This window comes from Onychostruthus taczanowskii, unplaced genomic scaffold (genome assembly GCF_017590055.1).
Source record: "Onychostruthus taczanowskii isolate IOZ18803 unplaced genomic scaffold, ASM1759005v1 scaffold42, whole genome shotgun sequence".
In the NCBI taxonomy this organism is placed as follows: Eukaryota; Metazoa; Chordata; class Aves; order Passeriformes; family Passeridae; genus Onychostruthus; species Onychostruthus taczanowskii.
The window spans coordinates 6,315,860-6,335,981 of NW_024501682.1; the positions used below are offsets into that span (position 1 = coordinate 6,315,860).

At 37.3% G+C, this 20,122-nt stretch overlaps 1 protein-coding gene across 3 annotated transcripts in view; it reads left to right on the forward strand.

Annotated features, from left to right (window-relative positions):
- Positions 1–20,122, forward strand: part of RBKS (ribokinase) — a 70,001-nt gene that overhangs the window by 24,319 nt on the left and 25,560 nt on the right. For 2 of the 3 annotated variants that reach the window (XM_041413499.1, XM_041413500.1), the window contains 3 exons: positions 1,806–1,868; positions 8,995–9,159; positions 14,410–14,501. In XM_041413499.1, the coding sequence (XP_041269433.1) occupies positions 1,806–1,868; positions 8,995–9,159; positions 14,410–14,501 (320 nt within the window). The remainder of the gene's footprint in view (positions 1–1,805; positions 1,869–8,994; positions 9,160–14,409; positions 14,502–20,122) is intronic. The other variant, XM_041413501.1, reaches the window with a different exon arrangement.

A 20,122-nucleotide genomic window follows, 5' to 3' on the forward strand; every position in this document is an offset into this window, starting at 1 on the left:
CCTACTTCGTGTCTTTGATCGTATAAATGAAGCAATTATGATGCATAACACTTAATGAAAATGCATATGCCACAAAGAACCTTAATGTTTTCTGATTTAAATTATTGATCTTGCAATCTTAACATAAATTTTAAAATAATCTTTATAGCAACAAAATAAAAGTGTAGGGAAAATATTCAGAAATTTCATCATATTGCAGTTCATTGATACCAAGGAAGATCAGTTGAACAGCTGGAATGTTTAGATCCAAGGTCCCAATTTCTGCTGATTAAGTTAAAAATATCTCAGAATTGTGTTTGATTGTCACCTCCTCCATTGATCAGCCCTGGAGAAAAGTAAGATGTACTGCTGGTAAGGTTGATCCAGGATCCTAACTTGTATTCCAAGATCTGGAGGCAAGGGTGATTCAGTGTGCTCAGAGCTTTGTGCTTAAGATAGTCTTATTTCAGTCATGGGCTTTTTGTCGTGGTTTAATAATTTTCTAGCACATCTCTGTTGTTGTACAGAAGGATACTGGGCTCTGCCAGTCCTGCCAGCTCTCATAACTTGGGTCCTTGTTGTATGTCTTCATGTTGCTCTCATGTTTCCTAGCATATCAGCACACCCCTTTTCTTTCCAATTCCAATCTGTTTTGTAATTTTCCCCTTTCCCTGTCTTCTTGTCTTCCACAACAAACCAGCTGCCAGTGCTGCTCACACAATTTAGATATTTATTGATCTGTTGTTCCTTTTCCCTCGTTTGAACTGGGCAACTTGCTGCTCATGCTGGAAGAGTATTGAGAGTACAGAAGACACACATTCTCTGCTTTCAGTTCGAGTATGTAGACAGAATTGATGGTGAAAATAAGCTGTAATTCCAAGGGAAGTCCCGCTCTGACCCTGGTAACTGAGCTAGACAGGGGTACTTCCAGGGCAAGTGCCTGCAAGACTTCAGCAAAACCAGATGAGCATGACGTAAGGTGTTTTTTCTGCCTTCTTCAAATTGGAGCAGATTGTTAAACTGGCCACAAAGGCACATCTTCAGAAAGATGCCTACTTTTGCCCAGCATTAAATTCATGTTCTACAAAGTTAGAACACCAGAGCTCCTTAAACAAAAGGTCACCAGAATTTGTCTCAAATAGAATAGTAGGTTTTTCTCAAATACAGTTTTTGGAGAAGAAAAAAGAAACCCTCAACTTTTTGGTCAGTTTTCTGCTACGGTGCTACTGTTTTCTACTACTAAATTCCTGTCATTTGTTGGTATTTGACAAATTTGCTGTCAGCTGAAAACAGGTTCTTATAGTAGGAAACATGGGACAATCTTTCTAACAGACAGTGCTGCCAGCATCATGTTAATTTCTCTGAATAATAATCCAAAGAGGATGCATATAACCCCACCACTACCTTCATAGCATTAGTTAATATTGCTGCTGAAATGCAAATCTACACAGAATGAGATGCTGGGTTGTTTTAGTATTTTTGTTTTTCTTAAGCCTTGAATCTATTGTTTCATTGGATAAAAGAAATATTTCCAAGTAGGAGCAGAGTGCTTGAGAAGGCTGTATAAATAACATGCTTTCTCTAATGCAGAGATGTAGCCAAATTAAAGAATGTTGGACTCGTATTTCATTTTGTGGGTGTAAATTAACACTTTTTGTTGTTGTTAGCTTCTCTGGCATTGTTGCACATGAAAGAGTAATTAGCATTTTTAAATTGCTGGAGGTTATGGGTTCATTTTAGATTTAATTCAATTAAACTGCATCACATGCTATTGGTTGAAAGTAATGTATTGAACTAGTGCATGCTCTAACTTTTCTCTTTCTTAGCATTTGTAGGTCAAACTACAGATGCTGCTACTGGAACTGCTTCAATAATTGTCAACAGTGAAGGTACATATTTCTGCTCTGAATTGTCCTCTTTGTTCGGCCTTTTCAGCCATAAAAGAAACCTTTGACTTGTCACTGTTAATTCTGGACATTTTTTTCTACATTTTTCTTTTTTTTTTTTCAAGATTTTATTTACACTTCATTGCACTTCTGTTTATTGCAGGCAATGTGGAATTAGGTGCCTAAAAGCAGCAGAATCAGATGCTTAAATTAGCAGTGTGATAGCCATATTTCAATCAGCCAGCTAAGCTATCTAGTTTTACTTTCCTGAACATGCAGTGTATGAGAAGGGTAAAGCTCTCCTTTTCCACTACAAATTACCCAGCACTTTTACTGTACAATCATTTAGGTTGAAAAAAGATCTTTTAAGATTATAGGAGTCCAACCATTAACCCAGTAGTGCCAAGTCTACCACTAAACCGTCTACCTCAGTGCCACATCTACATGTCTTTTCGATTCCTCTAGGGTTGGTAGCTCAGCCACTTCCCTATGCATCCTATTGCAGTGCTTGGCAACCGTTTTAGTGAAGAAATTTTTCCTAATATTCAGTCTAAGTCTCCCCTGCTATAACTTGAGGCTGTTTCCTGTGGTCCTGTGAGGGAGAGGTTTGCCTCCTCAGGACACCAAGTGAGTCATTATGCTCTCAATCAGGAAAAGGACTTGTCCTCAGTATAAGTAGAAATATTTCTGTTGATCTTGTAATTTTACCACAAATCTTGATTTCAAGTTGCATCTGCAGTGATGAGTACACAATAAAATGGCATTTTTTTCCATGTTAGCTTTCCTTAGCCTATGCCTTCAGTCTTATTTTGCAGGGGCAGAAATAAAGATTCGGCTTGTTTTCATATTCTTTGTCAAGACTGCTAAACTATCCTCAGAAAACTTTATATGTTCTCCTCAAGCATAATTTAATCAGCCAGCTGATCAACCTAGTTTTATATTGTCATGAATACACAGTATATTAGAAGGTTAAAGTTCTCCTTTCCTACTATGACTTACCCATCACTTTTACTATAGAATCATTTAGGTTGAAAAAGACCTTTAAGATCACTAAGTCCAACCCAGCACTGCCAAGTCACCCACTGAACCATCTACCTAAGTGTCACATCTATATGTCTTTTCAAGCTATTTCCTCAAGCTATTGAGAGCCCTTAAAAGAAATGGATCAAAATATAGAGCTCAGGACTGATAATGTTTATGCAAACATAACAAATTAAGTGTGATTGGATTAGTTAACTTCTGGAGTTGCTAAGAGGCTTCATTTGAACAGTTACCACAGCTTAGCTGACACATCAACTTACCAAGCTTCTTTGTAACCTGATGGTTGTACATTGGGCTACAGCTCAAAATGGGAAAGGAAACATAACTATTTACTCACGCAGCAAAACTGGGAAGGAACTGTGACTAAAGGCAAGCCTACACAGGAATATTCAGGAAAATTAGGCAAATTAGTTGGAGATGTGAATTTAATTTTCCCTAAGCAAGATTAATCCAGGCCTTGCATGACAGCTCTAACTCAGAAATAAGGTAATGCTAATACATTGGATAACCTGGATACCTGCCTGTTAACTTCCACCTCCTTTTCTGGGTTTGGATCAGCAGGTAGATTACACAGCAACTCTTGACACTTCTTATGCTGCCTACAGTCACTGTGGCCATTGTAAACAGGAGGGACTACTGGGAATCCAGTAGTGCTCCTGGGCCTCACTGTTTTGTACATGTCTTGCACTAGGCTTGCTGTCCAGACTAGCAGAACAAGAACCAATCTTATAATTTCCTAATTCTTATGCATGGCCAGATAAGATAAAAACAGTCTAAATTTGAATGAACAGAGGATGACCTGTTAAAATTTTACCACCAAGAATTTTTCTGAAGGATAAGGAACAAAACAACCTTGTGGATGTAAAACCTTTATTAGCACCAGGAAAGGGGAATGGATGTTTAGGGCCGTGAGGTTCACAGTGGGTTATCTTATGTGTTAGTGTTAGTGTCAGTGTGAAGGGTATACAACAGTCTTGTGATTCACATAGTGACATGAATAATGCATGAAGTCATGTAGTTTGTGCCTCTGAGTAACTGAAAAATTGTATGCTAAGTTAGCACTGGCCTCAAATTTAATTTAAAATCTAGTAGAAGAGCAAACCTGGTCAGAACTATGCTCTAAAGCAAACAGATGCACAGAATTGGTAATGGTTCTCGTTGTTACTTCTCTCAAAAACCATCTGGCGCCTGAATTGAGTAAATTGCAGTAAAATAGCAGTACTTATGTGCTTTGCTGTTGCAAGAGACATTGTCTTTTTTTTTTTTTTCCTGTGGAAACCTGGCTGATTTGACCTAAACAGGCTTTACAGCAGTTTTCAAAGAGCTTGTCTACACATGCATGTTTTACTGCAGTGGCTGTGCTGGCATAGTTGAAACACCACAGCACTCAATGGACTGATGTAAAGTAGTTTCTGCTAGATCAAATTATACCTGAAAGGGAAGCATTTGAAGTTGGGGTTGGTGAAGGTGTTTTGTGTTAAGATGAAGGACAAATAAAAGCCATAGCTATGATTTCTTTAAATTGACAAGTTTTCATTGCTGTATTTTTAGACACCTAACCTACCGTTCTTCCAATTCTTTACACAAACTGATACTTGGGAAAAATACCGACTCAAACCATCTGAGATAAATCACAGGGAGTAGTAGGAGATATCAAAGTAGAAGGTGTATGATGCTGTGATGTATGAGTGAAGGCAGAGCAAAAGAAAGCTGTAGAGATCAAAGTTAGATGAGGCTCTGAATTAAATCTTTCCTGATGTTACCTCTGTCCAACTGGTGCTGCAGAATTTCTTGGAAGGTTTTGACTGGTTACTGAATTGCACAAGTATAACTCACCCACTATTGTAATTGGCAAAGTGCTAAAAATTGGAAAATATCAGGCACATTTGATGCTCTCGAAGCTGATTATATTCTGGGACAATACAGTATAGTTTCAATAAAAGATAGAGAGGTTCAATCTCTGTTTTAATGCAGAATGGTAGAGGGATGTTTAACGAGTTTATAGAGCTGCACTGAAAAATGTGCAGCCCAGAGATGCTGCAAAGAACTCTGGGCTGGTCTCAGAAAGCTGTGCAGAAATATTTTTGGGATCTTGTGTTCCTTTCAGTTGTTCTCTTTTATGCTGCTGCCTTTTCAGAAAGTTTCAATTTGACTAAACACAAGTATACCAGGATCCTGTATATCCAAATCTGTACTTTCTCTCTTAAGGATAAAAGCTGGTACATCCAGCTGCTTTTCTTAACACATTTTCTTCGAGGTGCCTCACAAACCCAAGGTTTTGTTTCCCTTTCAGTCTGCCTTCTTGCCACTAGCTCTGTCACTTAGCACACCTTCTGCTAGCAATGTGATATTGGATGGTAAGAGCTCCGTAAAGTGATGATGTGTTGTACTTTTAAACACACATGTGGTGGGGGGAAAACTCTCTTTGTGGATAATTTTTTACATTATTACCTCTGAAGGTGATTGCAGCTTTGGCCATATCTGGTACTGATTACTGATGGTGCCATTATGTTGGCCTAACTGGACTAGAGGTTTGAACAAGTCCGACAACATTCATATTCATATTCCTAGCAAAAATTCAGTGGAGGCACAACAGAGCTTGGCAAGTCATGATTAAAATTCTCTTGATTGTTGCAAGTTACGACTTGGAGCTCAGCTACACAGAACCCTGCATGATAACCCTCACTTGAGACAGGCATTGTGCTGACTTTGTGATAAAGTTATTAATCATTCATGAACAGTGAATTGACATTATTTTGTAAGTTGAGTGTATTTTCAGTACCAAAGCACTACTAGTAAAAAAAAATTCCAAATATTTATTTAGGTAAGGCTAAGTAAATAAGGCAAACCTCGAATACATGTGCCAATTCATTTGTATTATACTTTCCATAGAGGAAAATCTTTGGTTTGAACCTTCAGGTTTATGAAGAAATGTCACCTGAATTTTAAAGACTTAAAGACTACATATTGACTTTCTTCATTAACTTGAATGTTTTATGTGCAAGATTCTTCAATATTTCTATCAAGTAGTTGCCTAGAAATTATGATACCATAACGCATCCCAAACTCACCCTCTTATTCATGAACTACGTGATTTTGCAGCACATGTTTTTCTTATGACATTATTTTCTGATCACAAATACAATTTTCTTCTGTGTGACTTATTAAGCAGAAGCTCTGCATCTATTGTTACAGTTACACTGTTTGATCTGTTTGATATTTTGATTCATTCTAAGCACTACTGATGGTTTTTAGGCTTGTCATCCAGTTTTAAAGATATTTATTGCGCTGTGGTGTTTACTGGTTTGACATTTGATTTTTCCACTGGCTCTTCTCATCTGGTGTCATCTATAAGGTGACCCATGTGAAAAAAGGTCTGACTTCAGTTATCCATCTTTCTAAGAACTGGCAGTAGCAATTTTAGAAGCCCAGCTTAGGACAGTTTTTATGTAAGCAGCATTTATCCTGACTGGACCCAGTCCCCATCTGGTGTAAGCCTTTGCAAGCTTATCGGTTTCATTTAGCTGCTACAGCTTTTAGCAAGTGTGAAAGTGGCCCTTAATATTCTAGCTGATGTCTGCAAAACTCAAAGTTATATAGATGTTCCCATCAAAACTGATATTTTTAGTCTAAGAAAAGAGATTTTAGAATTAACAGTAATGCAGTAGATACATTATTCTCATTCTTGGTGTGGGTAATGTTTTATCTCACTGGAGTAGTCTACAGTTTAAGGCTTTCCAGGGTTAACAGAGGTACATGGACTTTTATGGACAATAGTTTATCTCCTTCTCAAACAGATGTCTAAGATATGTAAGATGAAAAAAACCTCTGAAAATATGTCTATTCTCCTTGTTGAAGGAACATAGAAAAGCAATTTTTAGAAATTAGATTTCTCAGAGTTTTCTAGTGTGTAGGATTTTTTAAACTTAAAAAATTATTTCGTGTTGGACAAGATGAATCTCACCCCTCTTTGCCATCTGTCTTTAACTCTGTTGTCCCTGATGCTGAATTCCCATCTGATTTCCCTGGCAAGAAATAATTTCTTTCAATAAAATGGTTGGTGTTAATACAAAATTTTGTATTAATTGTGAGTGCATGGGTCCAGATTCTGCCTTCATGCACCCCAGTGCAAGTTTGTGGTGACTGCTACCATTCAATAAATGTGGTATATATAGCTAAGAACAGAATGGGGGTTGCGGGGAGTTGTCCCCTCCAGCTTGGGTTCAGTCTGTCTGGACTGTTGCACCATTGTAGGTACTGCATTTCCCTGGCAGGTTTGAAAGCAGACTCTAAGTTTCTGACCTTTTGTAGTTACGAAGAAAATCTTCAGACTGTGATCCAGTGTAGCACAGTCTACCTTGAATTTGTACTTACGGATTTAAGGAAACAGCCCCCCTTTCTGCCTTGGGCCATTAGCTCCAAAGTCTGATAATAATATACATGTCAGTACAGCTAAATAGTTCAGTAAGATAATGCAGCAAGACATGTGAATAGAGTCTGGGACTCTAGGAAGCACAGAGGCCAGGCAGAAATGAAAGAGATTCTTGTTCCACTGATTCCTCGTCTTTTACTGCTTGCGTTGCTGCACCCTAAAGCTATCAAAATATATGCTTGGCAAAATAGGCACAATTTGCCTTTGAATATTTCCCCAAAAGGATCCAGATATCTTTGGTAACATTTACGTGTTGCAGAAGGTTTTTTGTTTTCTTTTCTTTTGTTTTTTATCCAAGATGCCCATCATTGTCTGTTGAAAAGCAGGGCGTTGGCTTTTAAGTGCTGAGGTTTTGCTTTTCATATGCAGCTGTTCTGTACCAAACCATTGACAGCAGAATTGCTTTGGAAAGCTTGGGTCCCTCCCTCTGAGATCACTATATTATTCTTTCCATTGTCCTGCTTTCTTTTTGGAATGTATTTAGGGAGAGAAGCTTTGCACGTTCTTAGTCAAAGGACTTTGAAGTCACATTCAACAAAAATAATGTGTTTAAAAACATAAATATTTATTTGCAGAGTAATTCAGTTCATTACAGAATTGGTAGCCTTTAATGATTGGCAGTCCTTAAAGGAATCTGTAGCGGGGGCGGGCTGAGCCTGTAAATCAAGGAACAACTAACTTATTGAAGTTAATACCTGAGTGATTAATAATAAATTTTAATTTGAAGGCACCCTTGCCTGAAGGTCTCTAAGTGTTGTAATAGAGATTAAAAAAAGAAAGAAATTGCAATAAAAGAAGGTGATTTGTGTGTCTGAAGAAAAACAAAAGAATATTTGGAATCTACGTAAATGAACCTCACCTAACTGTAAAACAAACTACAAGAATAAAAAGGATCTTAGATGTGCTTTGAGACACTGCCATGCTTCCACACACAGAGCTTTGTTTAGACCATTCTTCTGGCCACCTCTAAGAGCAGAAGAAGCTATTGTCCACCTTTACTTACTTCTAATAAAACTTTCCTAAGACACAGGCATCACCTTTCTGGGCTTTGGTGACAAGTTGGTTCTGATGTTCATGATTAGGATGATTATGATCCCTAACTTGAAATGTCTCAGGTAAATGGTGCAAGCCTGCTTCTCTGAAATCTAAAGAACATACATAATTTTCTTAGCTGTGTGAAATACTTTTTGTTCCCAGCTGATGAGAAAATTAAATTTTTTTATGCCATTTTTGGCATATGAATTCAGTAATCACATTGATGCTTTTCTCTTCCAAATGCTACTGGAATATTTTAGGAAGATGCAAATATCACCCTCAGCATGTATCCACCATCTCCACTGTGACTAGTGCAGTGCTCCTTTAGAGTTCACAGAAGACACCAAAATAAGACTGGGGAAGGCCCATATATGATTTTTCCCAGAGGAATTTATATTGTGTTTATTGTGCAGTGTTAATTCATTAGTACATCAATCTTTTTGATTATCCTCTGAAATATTTGTGTATTTGAAAATATGAGCAATGCATACCATTTTAATGGGGCTTTTTTGGGAAGTAAATTGAAATACTCATCTGAAATATATTGTAAAAAGTGCAAGGAATTGTTTTACATACTTTATTGTCAAAGTTAAAGTAAAAAACACAATATCTTCTCTTTAGGACAGAATGTTATTGTCATAGTCCCAGGAGCCAACCTGCTTTTAAATTTTGAAGACCTGAAGAGGGCTTCTGATGTCATCTGTAAAGCCAAAGTGGTTGTTTGCCAGCTGGAAATAACCCCTGCTGTTTCTCTTGAAGCTCTGAAAATGGCACGTGCCAGTGGAGGTAATTTAACAGAAGCCATTCTCTCTCTTTCATTTGTGCTACATGAAAAATACTCTTTATCATGCTTTCTAAATAAAGATCCTGTAGTCTATTCTGGTTTCTGTCATATTAGTTTTATTTAGAATTGAAACAATAGCCAACAAATTCATGCTATGCTAATGAGAACTGAATTCCCTTAAAAATTTTTGCAGTGTTAACCTCAGATAGCAAATCAACTCCTACCCTTATAATCTCCCTGTATATGTCTGGTGCTGCCTTTCCTCCTGTTTTCATGCTGTGACCAAATACAGTATAATGTTAGTAGGTCAGGAGCTATGGGCCTGACTCTGCTATGATTCCAGAGCAGAACAGGCATAATGAATGCAAGTCAGTAAAGTTCCCCACACAGAAAAGTGAATGAAATTACTTGGAAACCAGACTTATGCCCCTGCTCTCCCAGCATAGCAGTAGGTATGGCTGTGTTTTTTTGTATAGTAGTTGACATCCTTAAAATAAAAAAAAATTTAAAAAAAAGAAGCTTTTGTTTCCTAACCAAAGCTCTTCTGTGACTGGGCATGTTGCCATTGCATAGACATAGTCATGATCTGTGAAATTATTAGAAAATTGTTAGTGTACCATACTTTTAAATGTAGGGCATTGTTCCTTCAGTGTAGCATATATGTAGATGAAAGCTGATATTTTGCTTGAACAGGATGGGGTTTCATTACCAACATAACGTTTTTGTTGTTTAAGTGCCTGTAATGCTTTCAGTTACTCAAGCACAATTACCACAGTATTTGAACACTAAGTAAATAATTATTCAAGAAAGGCATCTATATGAGATTTAAAAAATGCTTTTCCCGACTGGGAGGATACAGCTCATGGCACAGTCACTCATCCAGCAGATCAGGGATGCAAGTGGGATCAGAACTTACTATTTTCTTGAATCTGGGCCCAGGCTAGCTCAGGTAGACCTCAGCATGCTGGAATTGTAGGCTCTCCAGTTCACCTTCTGCACCATGAACTGTAGTGCACCTGTTGCACTATATTTTTGTCATTACATTTTATGGAAATGGATAACATAATTTTTAATATAATGGTTAATGGACTCTAGTTGAATCATTAATCAATATCCATTACTTATTTTGAATATTTCTATGAACTCTATGAACAGTTTTGGCAAGATGCTTCACACTTTTGTCACCCTCCTGTGGCAGGATGCCAGCCTTGGCATCTTGGTGACAGAAGAAAAGACAAGATTTTTTAAAAGCAATTGAGAAAAATTCAAACCTGATACACAGAACAGACATGCAATCACTTAGCAAGTGTAGACAGCACAATATATCAAGAAAAGATAGTAGTTAACTGTGGGCCAGCTGTAGTTCTGTGCTGTCAGTGTGTTATCATTGTGCAGCTCTTCTGTCAGGGAAGTTTGGTTGCTTCTGCTTTAAAACAATAGGCTACACATGTTCAAATGTCATGTGCCATCAAATCTAAGTAAACAGCTGAGTTTGTAGCACTGTAAAAACTTATCTGTAGCCAATAGTAAATTGTTAATACAATTTTTCTTCTTTTAGCTTGCAATACCCTCATGTATTATGTAGCACTTCATGTTAGAATGTTCACTTGACTATTTTTGTGTAAAACAGATGCATAACCAGATTCCTCAAACCTCTGTTTCAATAAGGGTTTTTTGCTTGTTTTTCTTCATTCTTACTGAAAGAAGTAAACAAAAGAGAGAAAGAATATAGAGACACAGGCAAGAACTCTTTGCTTCTCTTCAGTGAAAGTCATCTGGATCTGTAAGCTGGAGAGGGACATCTCATTATGTCATGTACATGTACATGACATCCTCTCATTGCGGCATGATTGTTCATTATTCAGGAAGGAAGGAAGGAAGGAAGGAAGGAAGGAAGGAAGGAAGGAAGGATTGTGAATAAATATATGAAGTGGGTATAAATTGTAGAGGAAATCTGACTGGACAAGTAAAGGTTTTTAGTGGTCAATGGTGAGAAGCTGCTGCTGCCTTCAAAAGTCTGGTTTTGGACTTCTCTAATGACAGACTCCATAAAAGACAGCTGATAATGCCCAGCATATTAATACTGTCATAAAAAATTATGTGGAAGCACCCTCAGTTAAAGGTTCCGTGTCACTTGCAAGAAACAGATCTATTTTTCGGATACTTCAAGCTTTTAATCTTGGGCTACAATTTTTCATAACAGCTGTTTGTCTGTGGTTAAACTCTTTGTGATTTCTGCCAAAGCACTGTGGTTGCAGAAACCAGGCAATGGAAAATGCCTCCCACCCTACCCTAGCTTTTGAATTATGAATACCAGCTACCTTAAAATTTACTTTAGACTTGATAGCAAGGGGTCTTTCTTTTAAAGATAAGCCTTCACAACGGTATGGAAACCTGCCTGATTTTAACTGTATTATCGACCTCTGGGAAATAAGTACCTTTCACACAGACATCAGACAATTGTTAAGAGCTTCACAGCTCGCTTCCCCTGAGCATCTGTCCATACAGGCACTTGTCCATTTGGGTAGCATGACTTCCAGTGTAATTCCTGAATCTGGTTTTAGGCAACTTCTTTTATAATGTTAAGCATCTGTTGTAGGCCCAGGAGGCACAGAGCAGGAGCTTGCTTAATTTCAATACAGAAGAGACAAAGCTAGATGGGAATGCTGATGATGGAGAGTCGATTTCAGGCAAAGGAAATGTAGGAGAGATATACTTGATTTTTGGTGCTGGCAGAGGAAGAAAGAAAGGAGAAGCTGAAAGAGCAACAAAATTGGAACAGAGATTAGGATTTGTTGAATAGAGATTGGAATATGGAGGTGGAGTCAGGGAGCAGGCTGTGGGCACTGGAAGTGGGAACAGGAACTGTGGGCCATAAAGAGAGATGATGTGGTGAAAGTGAGTGAAAAATGTTACAATTGTATAGTTCTTATGCAAGGAGGCATAAAGAATAAAAACTTGTTGAGGAGAATGGATCTTGGCAAAAGGAGAGAAATGACAAGCTCGAGGAGTAGTCCTATGGGAATCTTATGAGGTTTAACAAAACTAAATACAAGTTGCTGCGCCTGGATGGAGCAACCCTGGTATCAACACAGGTTGGGGGATGAACAGATCAAGAGCAGCCCCGGGGAGAAGGACTTGGGGGTGCTGCTGGGTGAGAGGCTGGACATGAGCTGGAAATGCGCACTCACGGCCCAGACAGCCAAACGTGTCCTGGGCTGCATCCACAGCAGCGTGGGCAGCAGGGCCAGGGAGGGGATTCTGCCCCTCTGCTCTGCTGAGAGCCCACCTGGAACCCTGCATCCAGCCCTGAAGGCCCAGCACAGGAGAGACATGGACCTGTTGGAGAGAGTCCAGAGGAGGTCACCAAGCTGATCAGAAGGATGGCGCACCTCTCCTGTGAGGAAAGACTGTTTGTTCAGCCTGGAAAAGTCTTAGTGGTGACCTAATTGCAGCCTTCCAGTAGCTGAAGGGAGCCTACAAGAAAGATGGAGACAGACTTTTTACAAAGCATGTAGTGACAGGAGAAGGGGAAATGGCCATCCAACCCAGGCCATTCTATGATTCTGTGATTCTGTGAAAGAATTTCAGCAAAATATAAGTTCCTCAGGAGGACCAAACAGATTATCCTGTTCAAAAGCCATGCTCTTCTTCACAACCTGAAAAAGGATCTTAGGGTTCCTCTATCTTCCCCCATGCTCAGCATATAGTAAATATGGGATAAAACTAATAGTATTCTATTACATTGTGCTCATGACCAGTCTGTATTACTTAAAACCCAAGTTGGAGCACTTCCAGTGCTGTTCCTGACCCATGCATATGTCAGTATGATACCACATGACAGTTTGTTTTCCAGTATGTGCTGGTTTTTGTTTTACCTAGGAAAGTATACATTAAAGTTTTATGTTTAAGAAAATGGCATTAGCGTTGCAGTTAAGAAAATAGGAAATGCAAGAGTTAAGGTTGCCTGTGAAACCTTAATTTGTCTGCTTTCTGCATATGTATTATGTTGCAGTCTTTAATTATGTGGTCACATGCTGTTTTTCAGTGGTATGTGATCATATAATTAAAGAGTTTATTATAATACATACTGTATTGTAATAATTTAAGGGAGCCAAATTAAGATTTCATTGGAATTCCTAATCCTGGCATTTTCTGACTTCTGAGTAAAAGTCTGTGTCACTTTAATACTGTTTTTAATGAGGCAGGTAGAGAGGCATGATAAAGTTGTACAGTCAAAGGCTAAAACTTTCCAAGTGTCAGTCACCTAAACTTCTTGGTACTCAGATTTCAGAAGTCTCTGTGCATCTTTGTCTGTTAGGGCACTAAGTGGGTTCAGAGATGTTCAGGGTGTCTGACTATTGTGTGCTGTAGCTTTCAATCTAAATATGTGTTTAGGACAGAAAATTTAGGCATTCAGATTGGAAGATTTGATCACTGACTATAAGGAATATTTCTGAAGTAAGAGTCTGTGCTTTATTTAAAAATGATGGCCTTGTGGTTAAGACTCAGATATTAATCATGGAATTGGCAAAGTAAAAAACCAAGGCTGCAGACTTCCTATGTTAATAATGAGTAAGTCACTTACACTGTCCTCACGACAAACCTTTGCTGCTGCTACTAGGGGCCTTAGGCTGCTACAGTTTAAAGTTAGGTTAACTAACATATTCTACCACATGTTACGTTTAGGTCTAGCTCTGCCAGATAGCATACTAAAGATATGCAGTGCCGTGTCTACACTACAGTTTTATAATGTGGCATTTTGAACAAGTTAGGTAACACATTCAGAAGCATATTTAACTCCTTGTCTGGACATGCCCTTCATTACTCCGTAACTCATGATTCTTCATGTACAGAACTCAGATAACGACACTGAAAAATTCTAGAACTAAATCAGTTCTTGTAAAACTTCTTAATATAATGGAAGAAGCATCATCAGTTAAACAAATTGTGTTAATGTCTAAGTCTTTTCTCTTTTCTAAAAAAATTAATAGTTTCTGGGGGTTTTTTCCTGTTACTCTTCCATCCTGTTCCCATCATGACAGGTGCCTGCACATGAATTAGAATGCAACTTTAATATAATAAACAAAACGTTTATCATTTGTATAAATGGAGGATGCAGAAACTGAGAGTAATTTGTCTGTTAATAGTAAGTATTGGGGTCTGTGATTGAAACACAACGGTCTTTCAAGTGATGGTTTATGAATCTAAAACATTCCAGATTTAGATTTTCTTTTTCTTTTTTTTTCCAGTAAAGACTTTGTTTAATCCAGCTCCAGCCCTTGCTGACCTAGATCCACAGTTTTATACCTATTCTGATATCTTCTGCTGCAATGAAACTGAGGTAATGGTCATATGTCATGTTAAAGAAGGAGTCTTAAGCAGGAAAATTTCAGGATAGTCTTCTCAGAAATACAGCATAAGAAGCAGGAAAATCTCTTACCTGACCTAACCAGCAAAGAGGAGTATTCTAAAATAACTTTATCTTGCACTTGAAATTAAATTAGCTGTTTGCAGCAGGAAAGCTGGGTCCAGCCTTCCTTACAAGTAGATCAGCAAAACTCATCCATAAAAGGACACTTGTTAAATGTTATCACTGAGTGGTAAATATTAAAATAGTTCCTTGTCCTTGTTCTGTGGTCCCTTGATATGATAGGCAGGAATGCATTAGCCATAGCATTCTGACAGTTTTAAACTCTGTTGCCAGGAGGTGATGCACGCTTGCTGCACTTGATGGTAAATAGTAGTTTCATATGCCTCTTCCTGTCAGATCTGTTTTCAGTGAATCTTCTCTGGCCTTCAACTGTATATTTTGCCTTTTTTTTTTTCCCCCTCCTTTTCCTCTCTTTTCTAATTCAAGTGTTATTTCTCCCAAAGGAAATTTGTTTTGTCACAAGAGACAAATTTACCTCATCTCGTAAGATCTTTGTTTAAATTTGCTACTTATTACCATTAGGCATGCTGTGTTCCTTCCCCTCACCCTCTCTTCACATAAACAGGAATGTGGGAGAAGTAACCTACTGGATAGGAACCATGCCTTGATCAGAATTAAAGTTATCTTTAAGAAACATGATTTCTGTAATGAACATTATCCCTTTGGGTGGAGAGTAGGGGGAAGAGCTAAGAGAGAGCATGGTCCTGCTTACTTCTAGTGTTTTGTGTCTGATGACAATGTCTGTCAGTGTAAATTTTTGAAGACTCAGTTACCCTCTTTTGAAATTTCTGTTAAACCCCATCACAAACTATATCAGAAGTTCCCAGTCCATGAGTCTTCTAGCATTTAAGGGTCAGCTTAAGTAACCCAAAAGGACATACAAGTTTTATTCTGGGATGTTTCATTATGGGTCTGCCAAGTTCACATACTCCAGAGAATTAAAGAATTAGCAAAATAGCAAGGTGGGAGATGCTATGGGTCTTCAGGTGTCTGGAAGCCAGAATTTCCAAGATAACTGGCAGTGATACAAGTTATGGCTCAGACACCGTACAACAGATATCAGAATTGAATTCTATGTGATGAAGAGGGTGTAAGGCAAAGTATTTATTATTGTTCAGGGGACTTGCAGAACATCAGTATCATGTTTTCTTAATGCCATCTTTATGCTTGGACTATGCCTCTGGATTCGCCTACTAAATGGTGCAATGGCTCATGTTTTGGGCTGAGAACATCCATACTCTCCCACTATTTAGTAAATATCATTCGTAGTTTGCTTTTTTAATAATGCCACTTGTTAATTTTTTTCCCCCTGCAAATACTTATCCCCCATATATTAGAAACAAAACTTTGTTTTACTTTACTTGTCTATTCCCGACTTTTCTCCCTTTGCATCATACATGTTAGAGTTTTCCTTTTGTTGTATTTTATTGCTAGGGGACAGGCTTGAAAGAGGCATTCTTTAGAAGTGTAGCTTGCTGGATCCAGGGGTATTATTATTACCACCACATGGAGAAAAGAAAATTACTTCTATTTAGAGAACAAGAAATACAGGTGTATAATTATAATAGATCCCTGCTCACTCATCTACCTTTTCCTGCAGAGCTGGGGGTACAGTTTGCATTCTTTTCTGCTGTTTTCTTTTTAAAAGTAATTACCATGTGAAGATAGCTAGGATCACTGGATGCAAGGTCAGGAACAGAAATGTGCTCTACTGTTTAGGAGGCTCATCTTTTTTGAATTTCTGGAAATGCTAGACGTATGGGAGTTCCTGCCAGGCATGTCATGGTAGCATAAATCCAAGTGTACAGCATATTCTGAGAACAACAATGGCTCATAAATACCTTTGTTTTTAGAAACAACCTTTTGAAACTTTGCAATAAAATCTATTATGTTAGCACAAATGTAATATTTAATTTTGTTTGATTTCCTTCTCTCTGTATGTCTGATTTGTATTGAATTGATGCTTAGGGATGAACTATTGTCATTGTTCCTTTCTTGTTGCTGAGAAAAAAGGAAAAATCAAGCATTTGTTTTTCTTATGTCACAAGTTTGAAAGTAGATTTTTTAGTAATTGTTGTATGTTCATATACCATCTGTTTTCTGTTATCTTTCATGACTTTCTTTAATTTCAGATCTCTATAATGAGTACACTTGAGAAGTCTGATATACAGACAAATGTTTACATACCCAAATAAAGGTTAGCAGTCACATCTCTACATGACACTTAAAATCAACAAGTTAATTCTACAAATCTTAAAGATAATTCGATTTTTTTAAACTTTATGCATTCAACCAACTACATATGCATTTCCATCATCATCTTAAATCAGGGAGTACCTAAGACTTTGGTGATCCTGAACATATACTGGGAAAAAATCTTTAAATCCTATTAAAAAAAAAATTCCCTTAGTATTTACTGGCAATTACAGTTAGAAAATAGCACTTGGATAAGATGGACCTTTTCTCTAAGCCACTATGGTCATTCTCTTGGATTTAAAAAAATTATTATTCTCTATGACCAAATTTATTGAATGTCCTGGTTACAACTGCCTTCCTGAGGTGTTCTGTTCCAGACCCATTGCCTCTCCTATTTGGTATTTCTAAGTCTCAAATGTCTTCCTTCTAGCCAAAATCCTATTTATGTTCCAGCTTTACCCTTTCTGGAATAATTTTTCTTGTTATCTGGTATTTTTAGCTATTTCAAGGGGAAAAAAAGTGTATTTCTGCTTTATCTTTACTAAGTCTTTTAAATAGTTAATAAACTACCTTCGGTTTGAAGGTGAATTCTTTAGAGCTGGCCAGTTCAACTGCTTCTAAAACATTCTTTTAAACACAGATGTGTGCTTTAAGACAAGATTAAATTTACACAGATTTTTTTTTTTTTTATTGCTTGGTTTGCCTTTCTTAGTAATTTATTTTTGCAAGTATTTATCACAATTTCATCATAATATCCCTCTCTTCCTTGTTCACCAAGAAATACTTTTAAATTATAAAATCCTGTGCTTTGTGGATAATATGTGAACAGTATGTTTGTAACAGAAAATGATGTTGGCTGTCAAACAGGACACCAGCCATATAGTTTAATACATCTCATAGGCTGTGTGGAGTGTTTGTATTGTCAAAGATGAGAAAAGAGGGATGGTCCTTGTGTTTAGCTGAATTATTACTGAGTCAGAAGTTTCTGTTATTTACAGCTCTAAAGGTCAGGGTCTTGATCTGCAATGCCTTAGTCACAGACCAGAAGTTTAAAGTTGTCAGCTATAGTGTCAGCCATGGGATGCTGGCTCTCAAACATGCAAATATCTAACACAACATCAACATTTTATATTCCATTCTTTATTAAATGCTTTAGGATTTAATGAAATCACATGCAGTATCTAGTATAATAGCACAGCTTGTTCTTATGGATTTATGTGCTAGAGAGAAGCAAACAAAATTACACTATCAGTGAATTATCTACCATTAGTTTGTCTAGAAGGCTCTTCACAAGCTGTTCTTTTCACTCTTGCTTGTTGCAATAACAGGGGTTTTTATGTCTGACATTACTTTCTTTTTATGTGGTTCATGAACAAAAATGTCAGAACAAATCTTGCAAGGTTATCAGTTCTTGTGCTGCTTAGCCTGTAGTTCAGTTTTATCTTTTCCCAGAAAGATCAAACTTGTTGAGACTAGTTTGTTAATTCCCAGATGTAGCACAGCCTAATCCCTGAGGTTTGTGCAGGAATGTGCTAGTTCTCCATTCCCTTAATTCTTCTAATGAAAAATAAATTTATCCAGTGTCATCCTGGTGAAAACTAATGGTTGTTCTTTTCAGTCATCTATAAATGTTAAAAAAGAGACAACCCTATACCAGACAAGCTCTTTGGAATACTTACCATTTTTTCCCACGTATTTGTGTGATTCCTTGCTGCAGATGGCTCTAGGCATAACCACAATGTCAATACAGTTCATGTGTTGTTTTTCTTTCTTAGCGTGTGCATGCAGTTACATAGCCCTGCAGGTTAGGAACCAAAATATATTGCACATCAGCAATTTCAATTTGATCCTAAACGTTTTGAAGAACAGCTGCTTCTCTGTTCAAAGACTACTGAGGAGCCCTTCAGGAGAAGAAAAACTCCTGAATGGTTACAGCAAATTATTAAGTTTGACAAGCTTTTTAATGCAAAATTGGGAACTACTTTCTCCCTAATGTAAAATGGGTATCAGACTTCTGATCTAAAGAAGGCCTTGCAAAGATTTAATTAAATACTAGCACTGGAGCTTCAATAGCAGAAAGCAATACAAGTTAATTGCTGATTTGGTTAAAACTGTAAGATGTGTAAAAATAACACAGAAAACCAGATATATTCCTACTGTTTCCTTTTAAGTGTTACTGTCTATTAACAGAGGATAGATCATTTTTTGGAATAAATATTTGTTAGTATGTCCAGAATCAAGAGACATTATTGCCTTTTACAAGATTCAGAGAATATGAAGTTTACAAAATTTATCTATAGTCTGGGATAAGTCTGCTTGTTAATATAGAGAGATTAATAGTAAGAATAATCTTCCTTATGAAAATATAATTGATCTCTCTAGGAGTCAAAACAAAAACAGGTCCTTTAGAAATAATATATTTCAGAACATCTCTTGAATTTGCCTTTTGTGTTTTAAGTAATGGAAAGCTACTGTTCTGCCATTACATTACATAAAAGTCGCCAGCAATTCACAGTATATTTTATTTCCATCTTTGTTCTAAACCCCTTTTTATCAGTTGCTGGAAACTATGAATTTTCCCATATTTAGTTTAAAATGAAAGATGTTACTTTTGGGAGGGAAATTATAGCCTCAGGCCAATTCATTTCAATCAGTTTTTAATTATTCTAGCATGATAAGTATTTCTGCCTGCCTGTATGTAAAAATTTTTTAATTTGAAACAACTGGAACTAGCTTGTGGCCTGACCTTGCAATTTCTTATACACTAAATCTGTTGTACTACTTCTTGGGGGCTGTTCAAATGTGTTAGAATTAATGAGATTGAGTTCTTGTTTTGTCATACTCAAAAGAAATTTTCTAAGGTACAGGCCAAGTTTGTAGCCAACTGACTTACTGTATTTAAATATTTGAAATGAAAAGTATTGTAAGTTATAATATGTCGTTTTAGATGCATTAGCCTTAAAACTGGGACAGTTTCCCTGTTATTATTTATTATTTCCCTTCCAGTAGTACCTGGGAATATTTGCTAAGTTGTTATTGTGCTAGGTGCACAAAACCCAGTCCAAATGATAGACTGCTTCCCAAGGAATTAATACTTCTTGTTATTTCACCATTTTATATTTACTGAGGATCAGAGGATTGTGGAAGTTAGGAACAGACCTCTGGATGTGCAACTAGTTCAACACCCTAGTGAAGCCTGTCCAGTTTAGGATGGATTGCTGAGGGCTTTGTCCAGTCAAGTTCTGAATCTCCCAAGGCTGGAGCCTGCATGACCTCTTAGCACGTGCTCCACTGCTTCATCACCCCTGTGGTGAAAAAGCTTGTCCTAATATTGG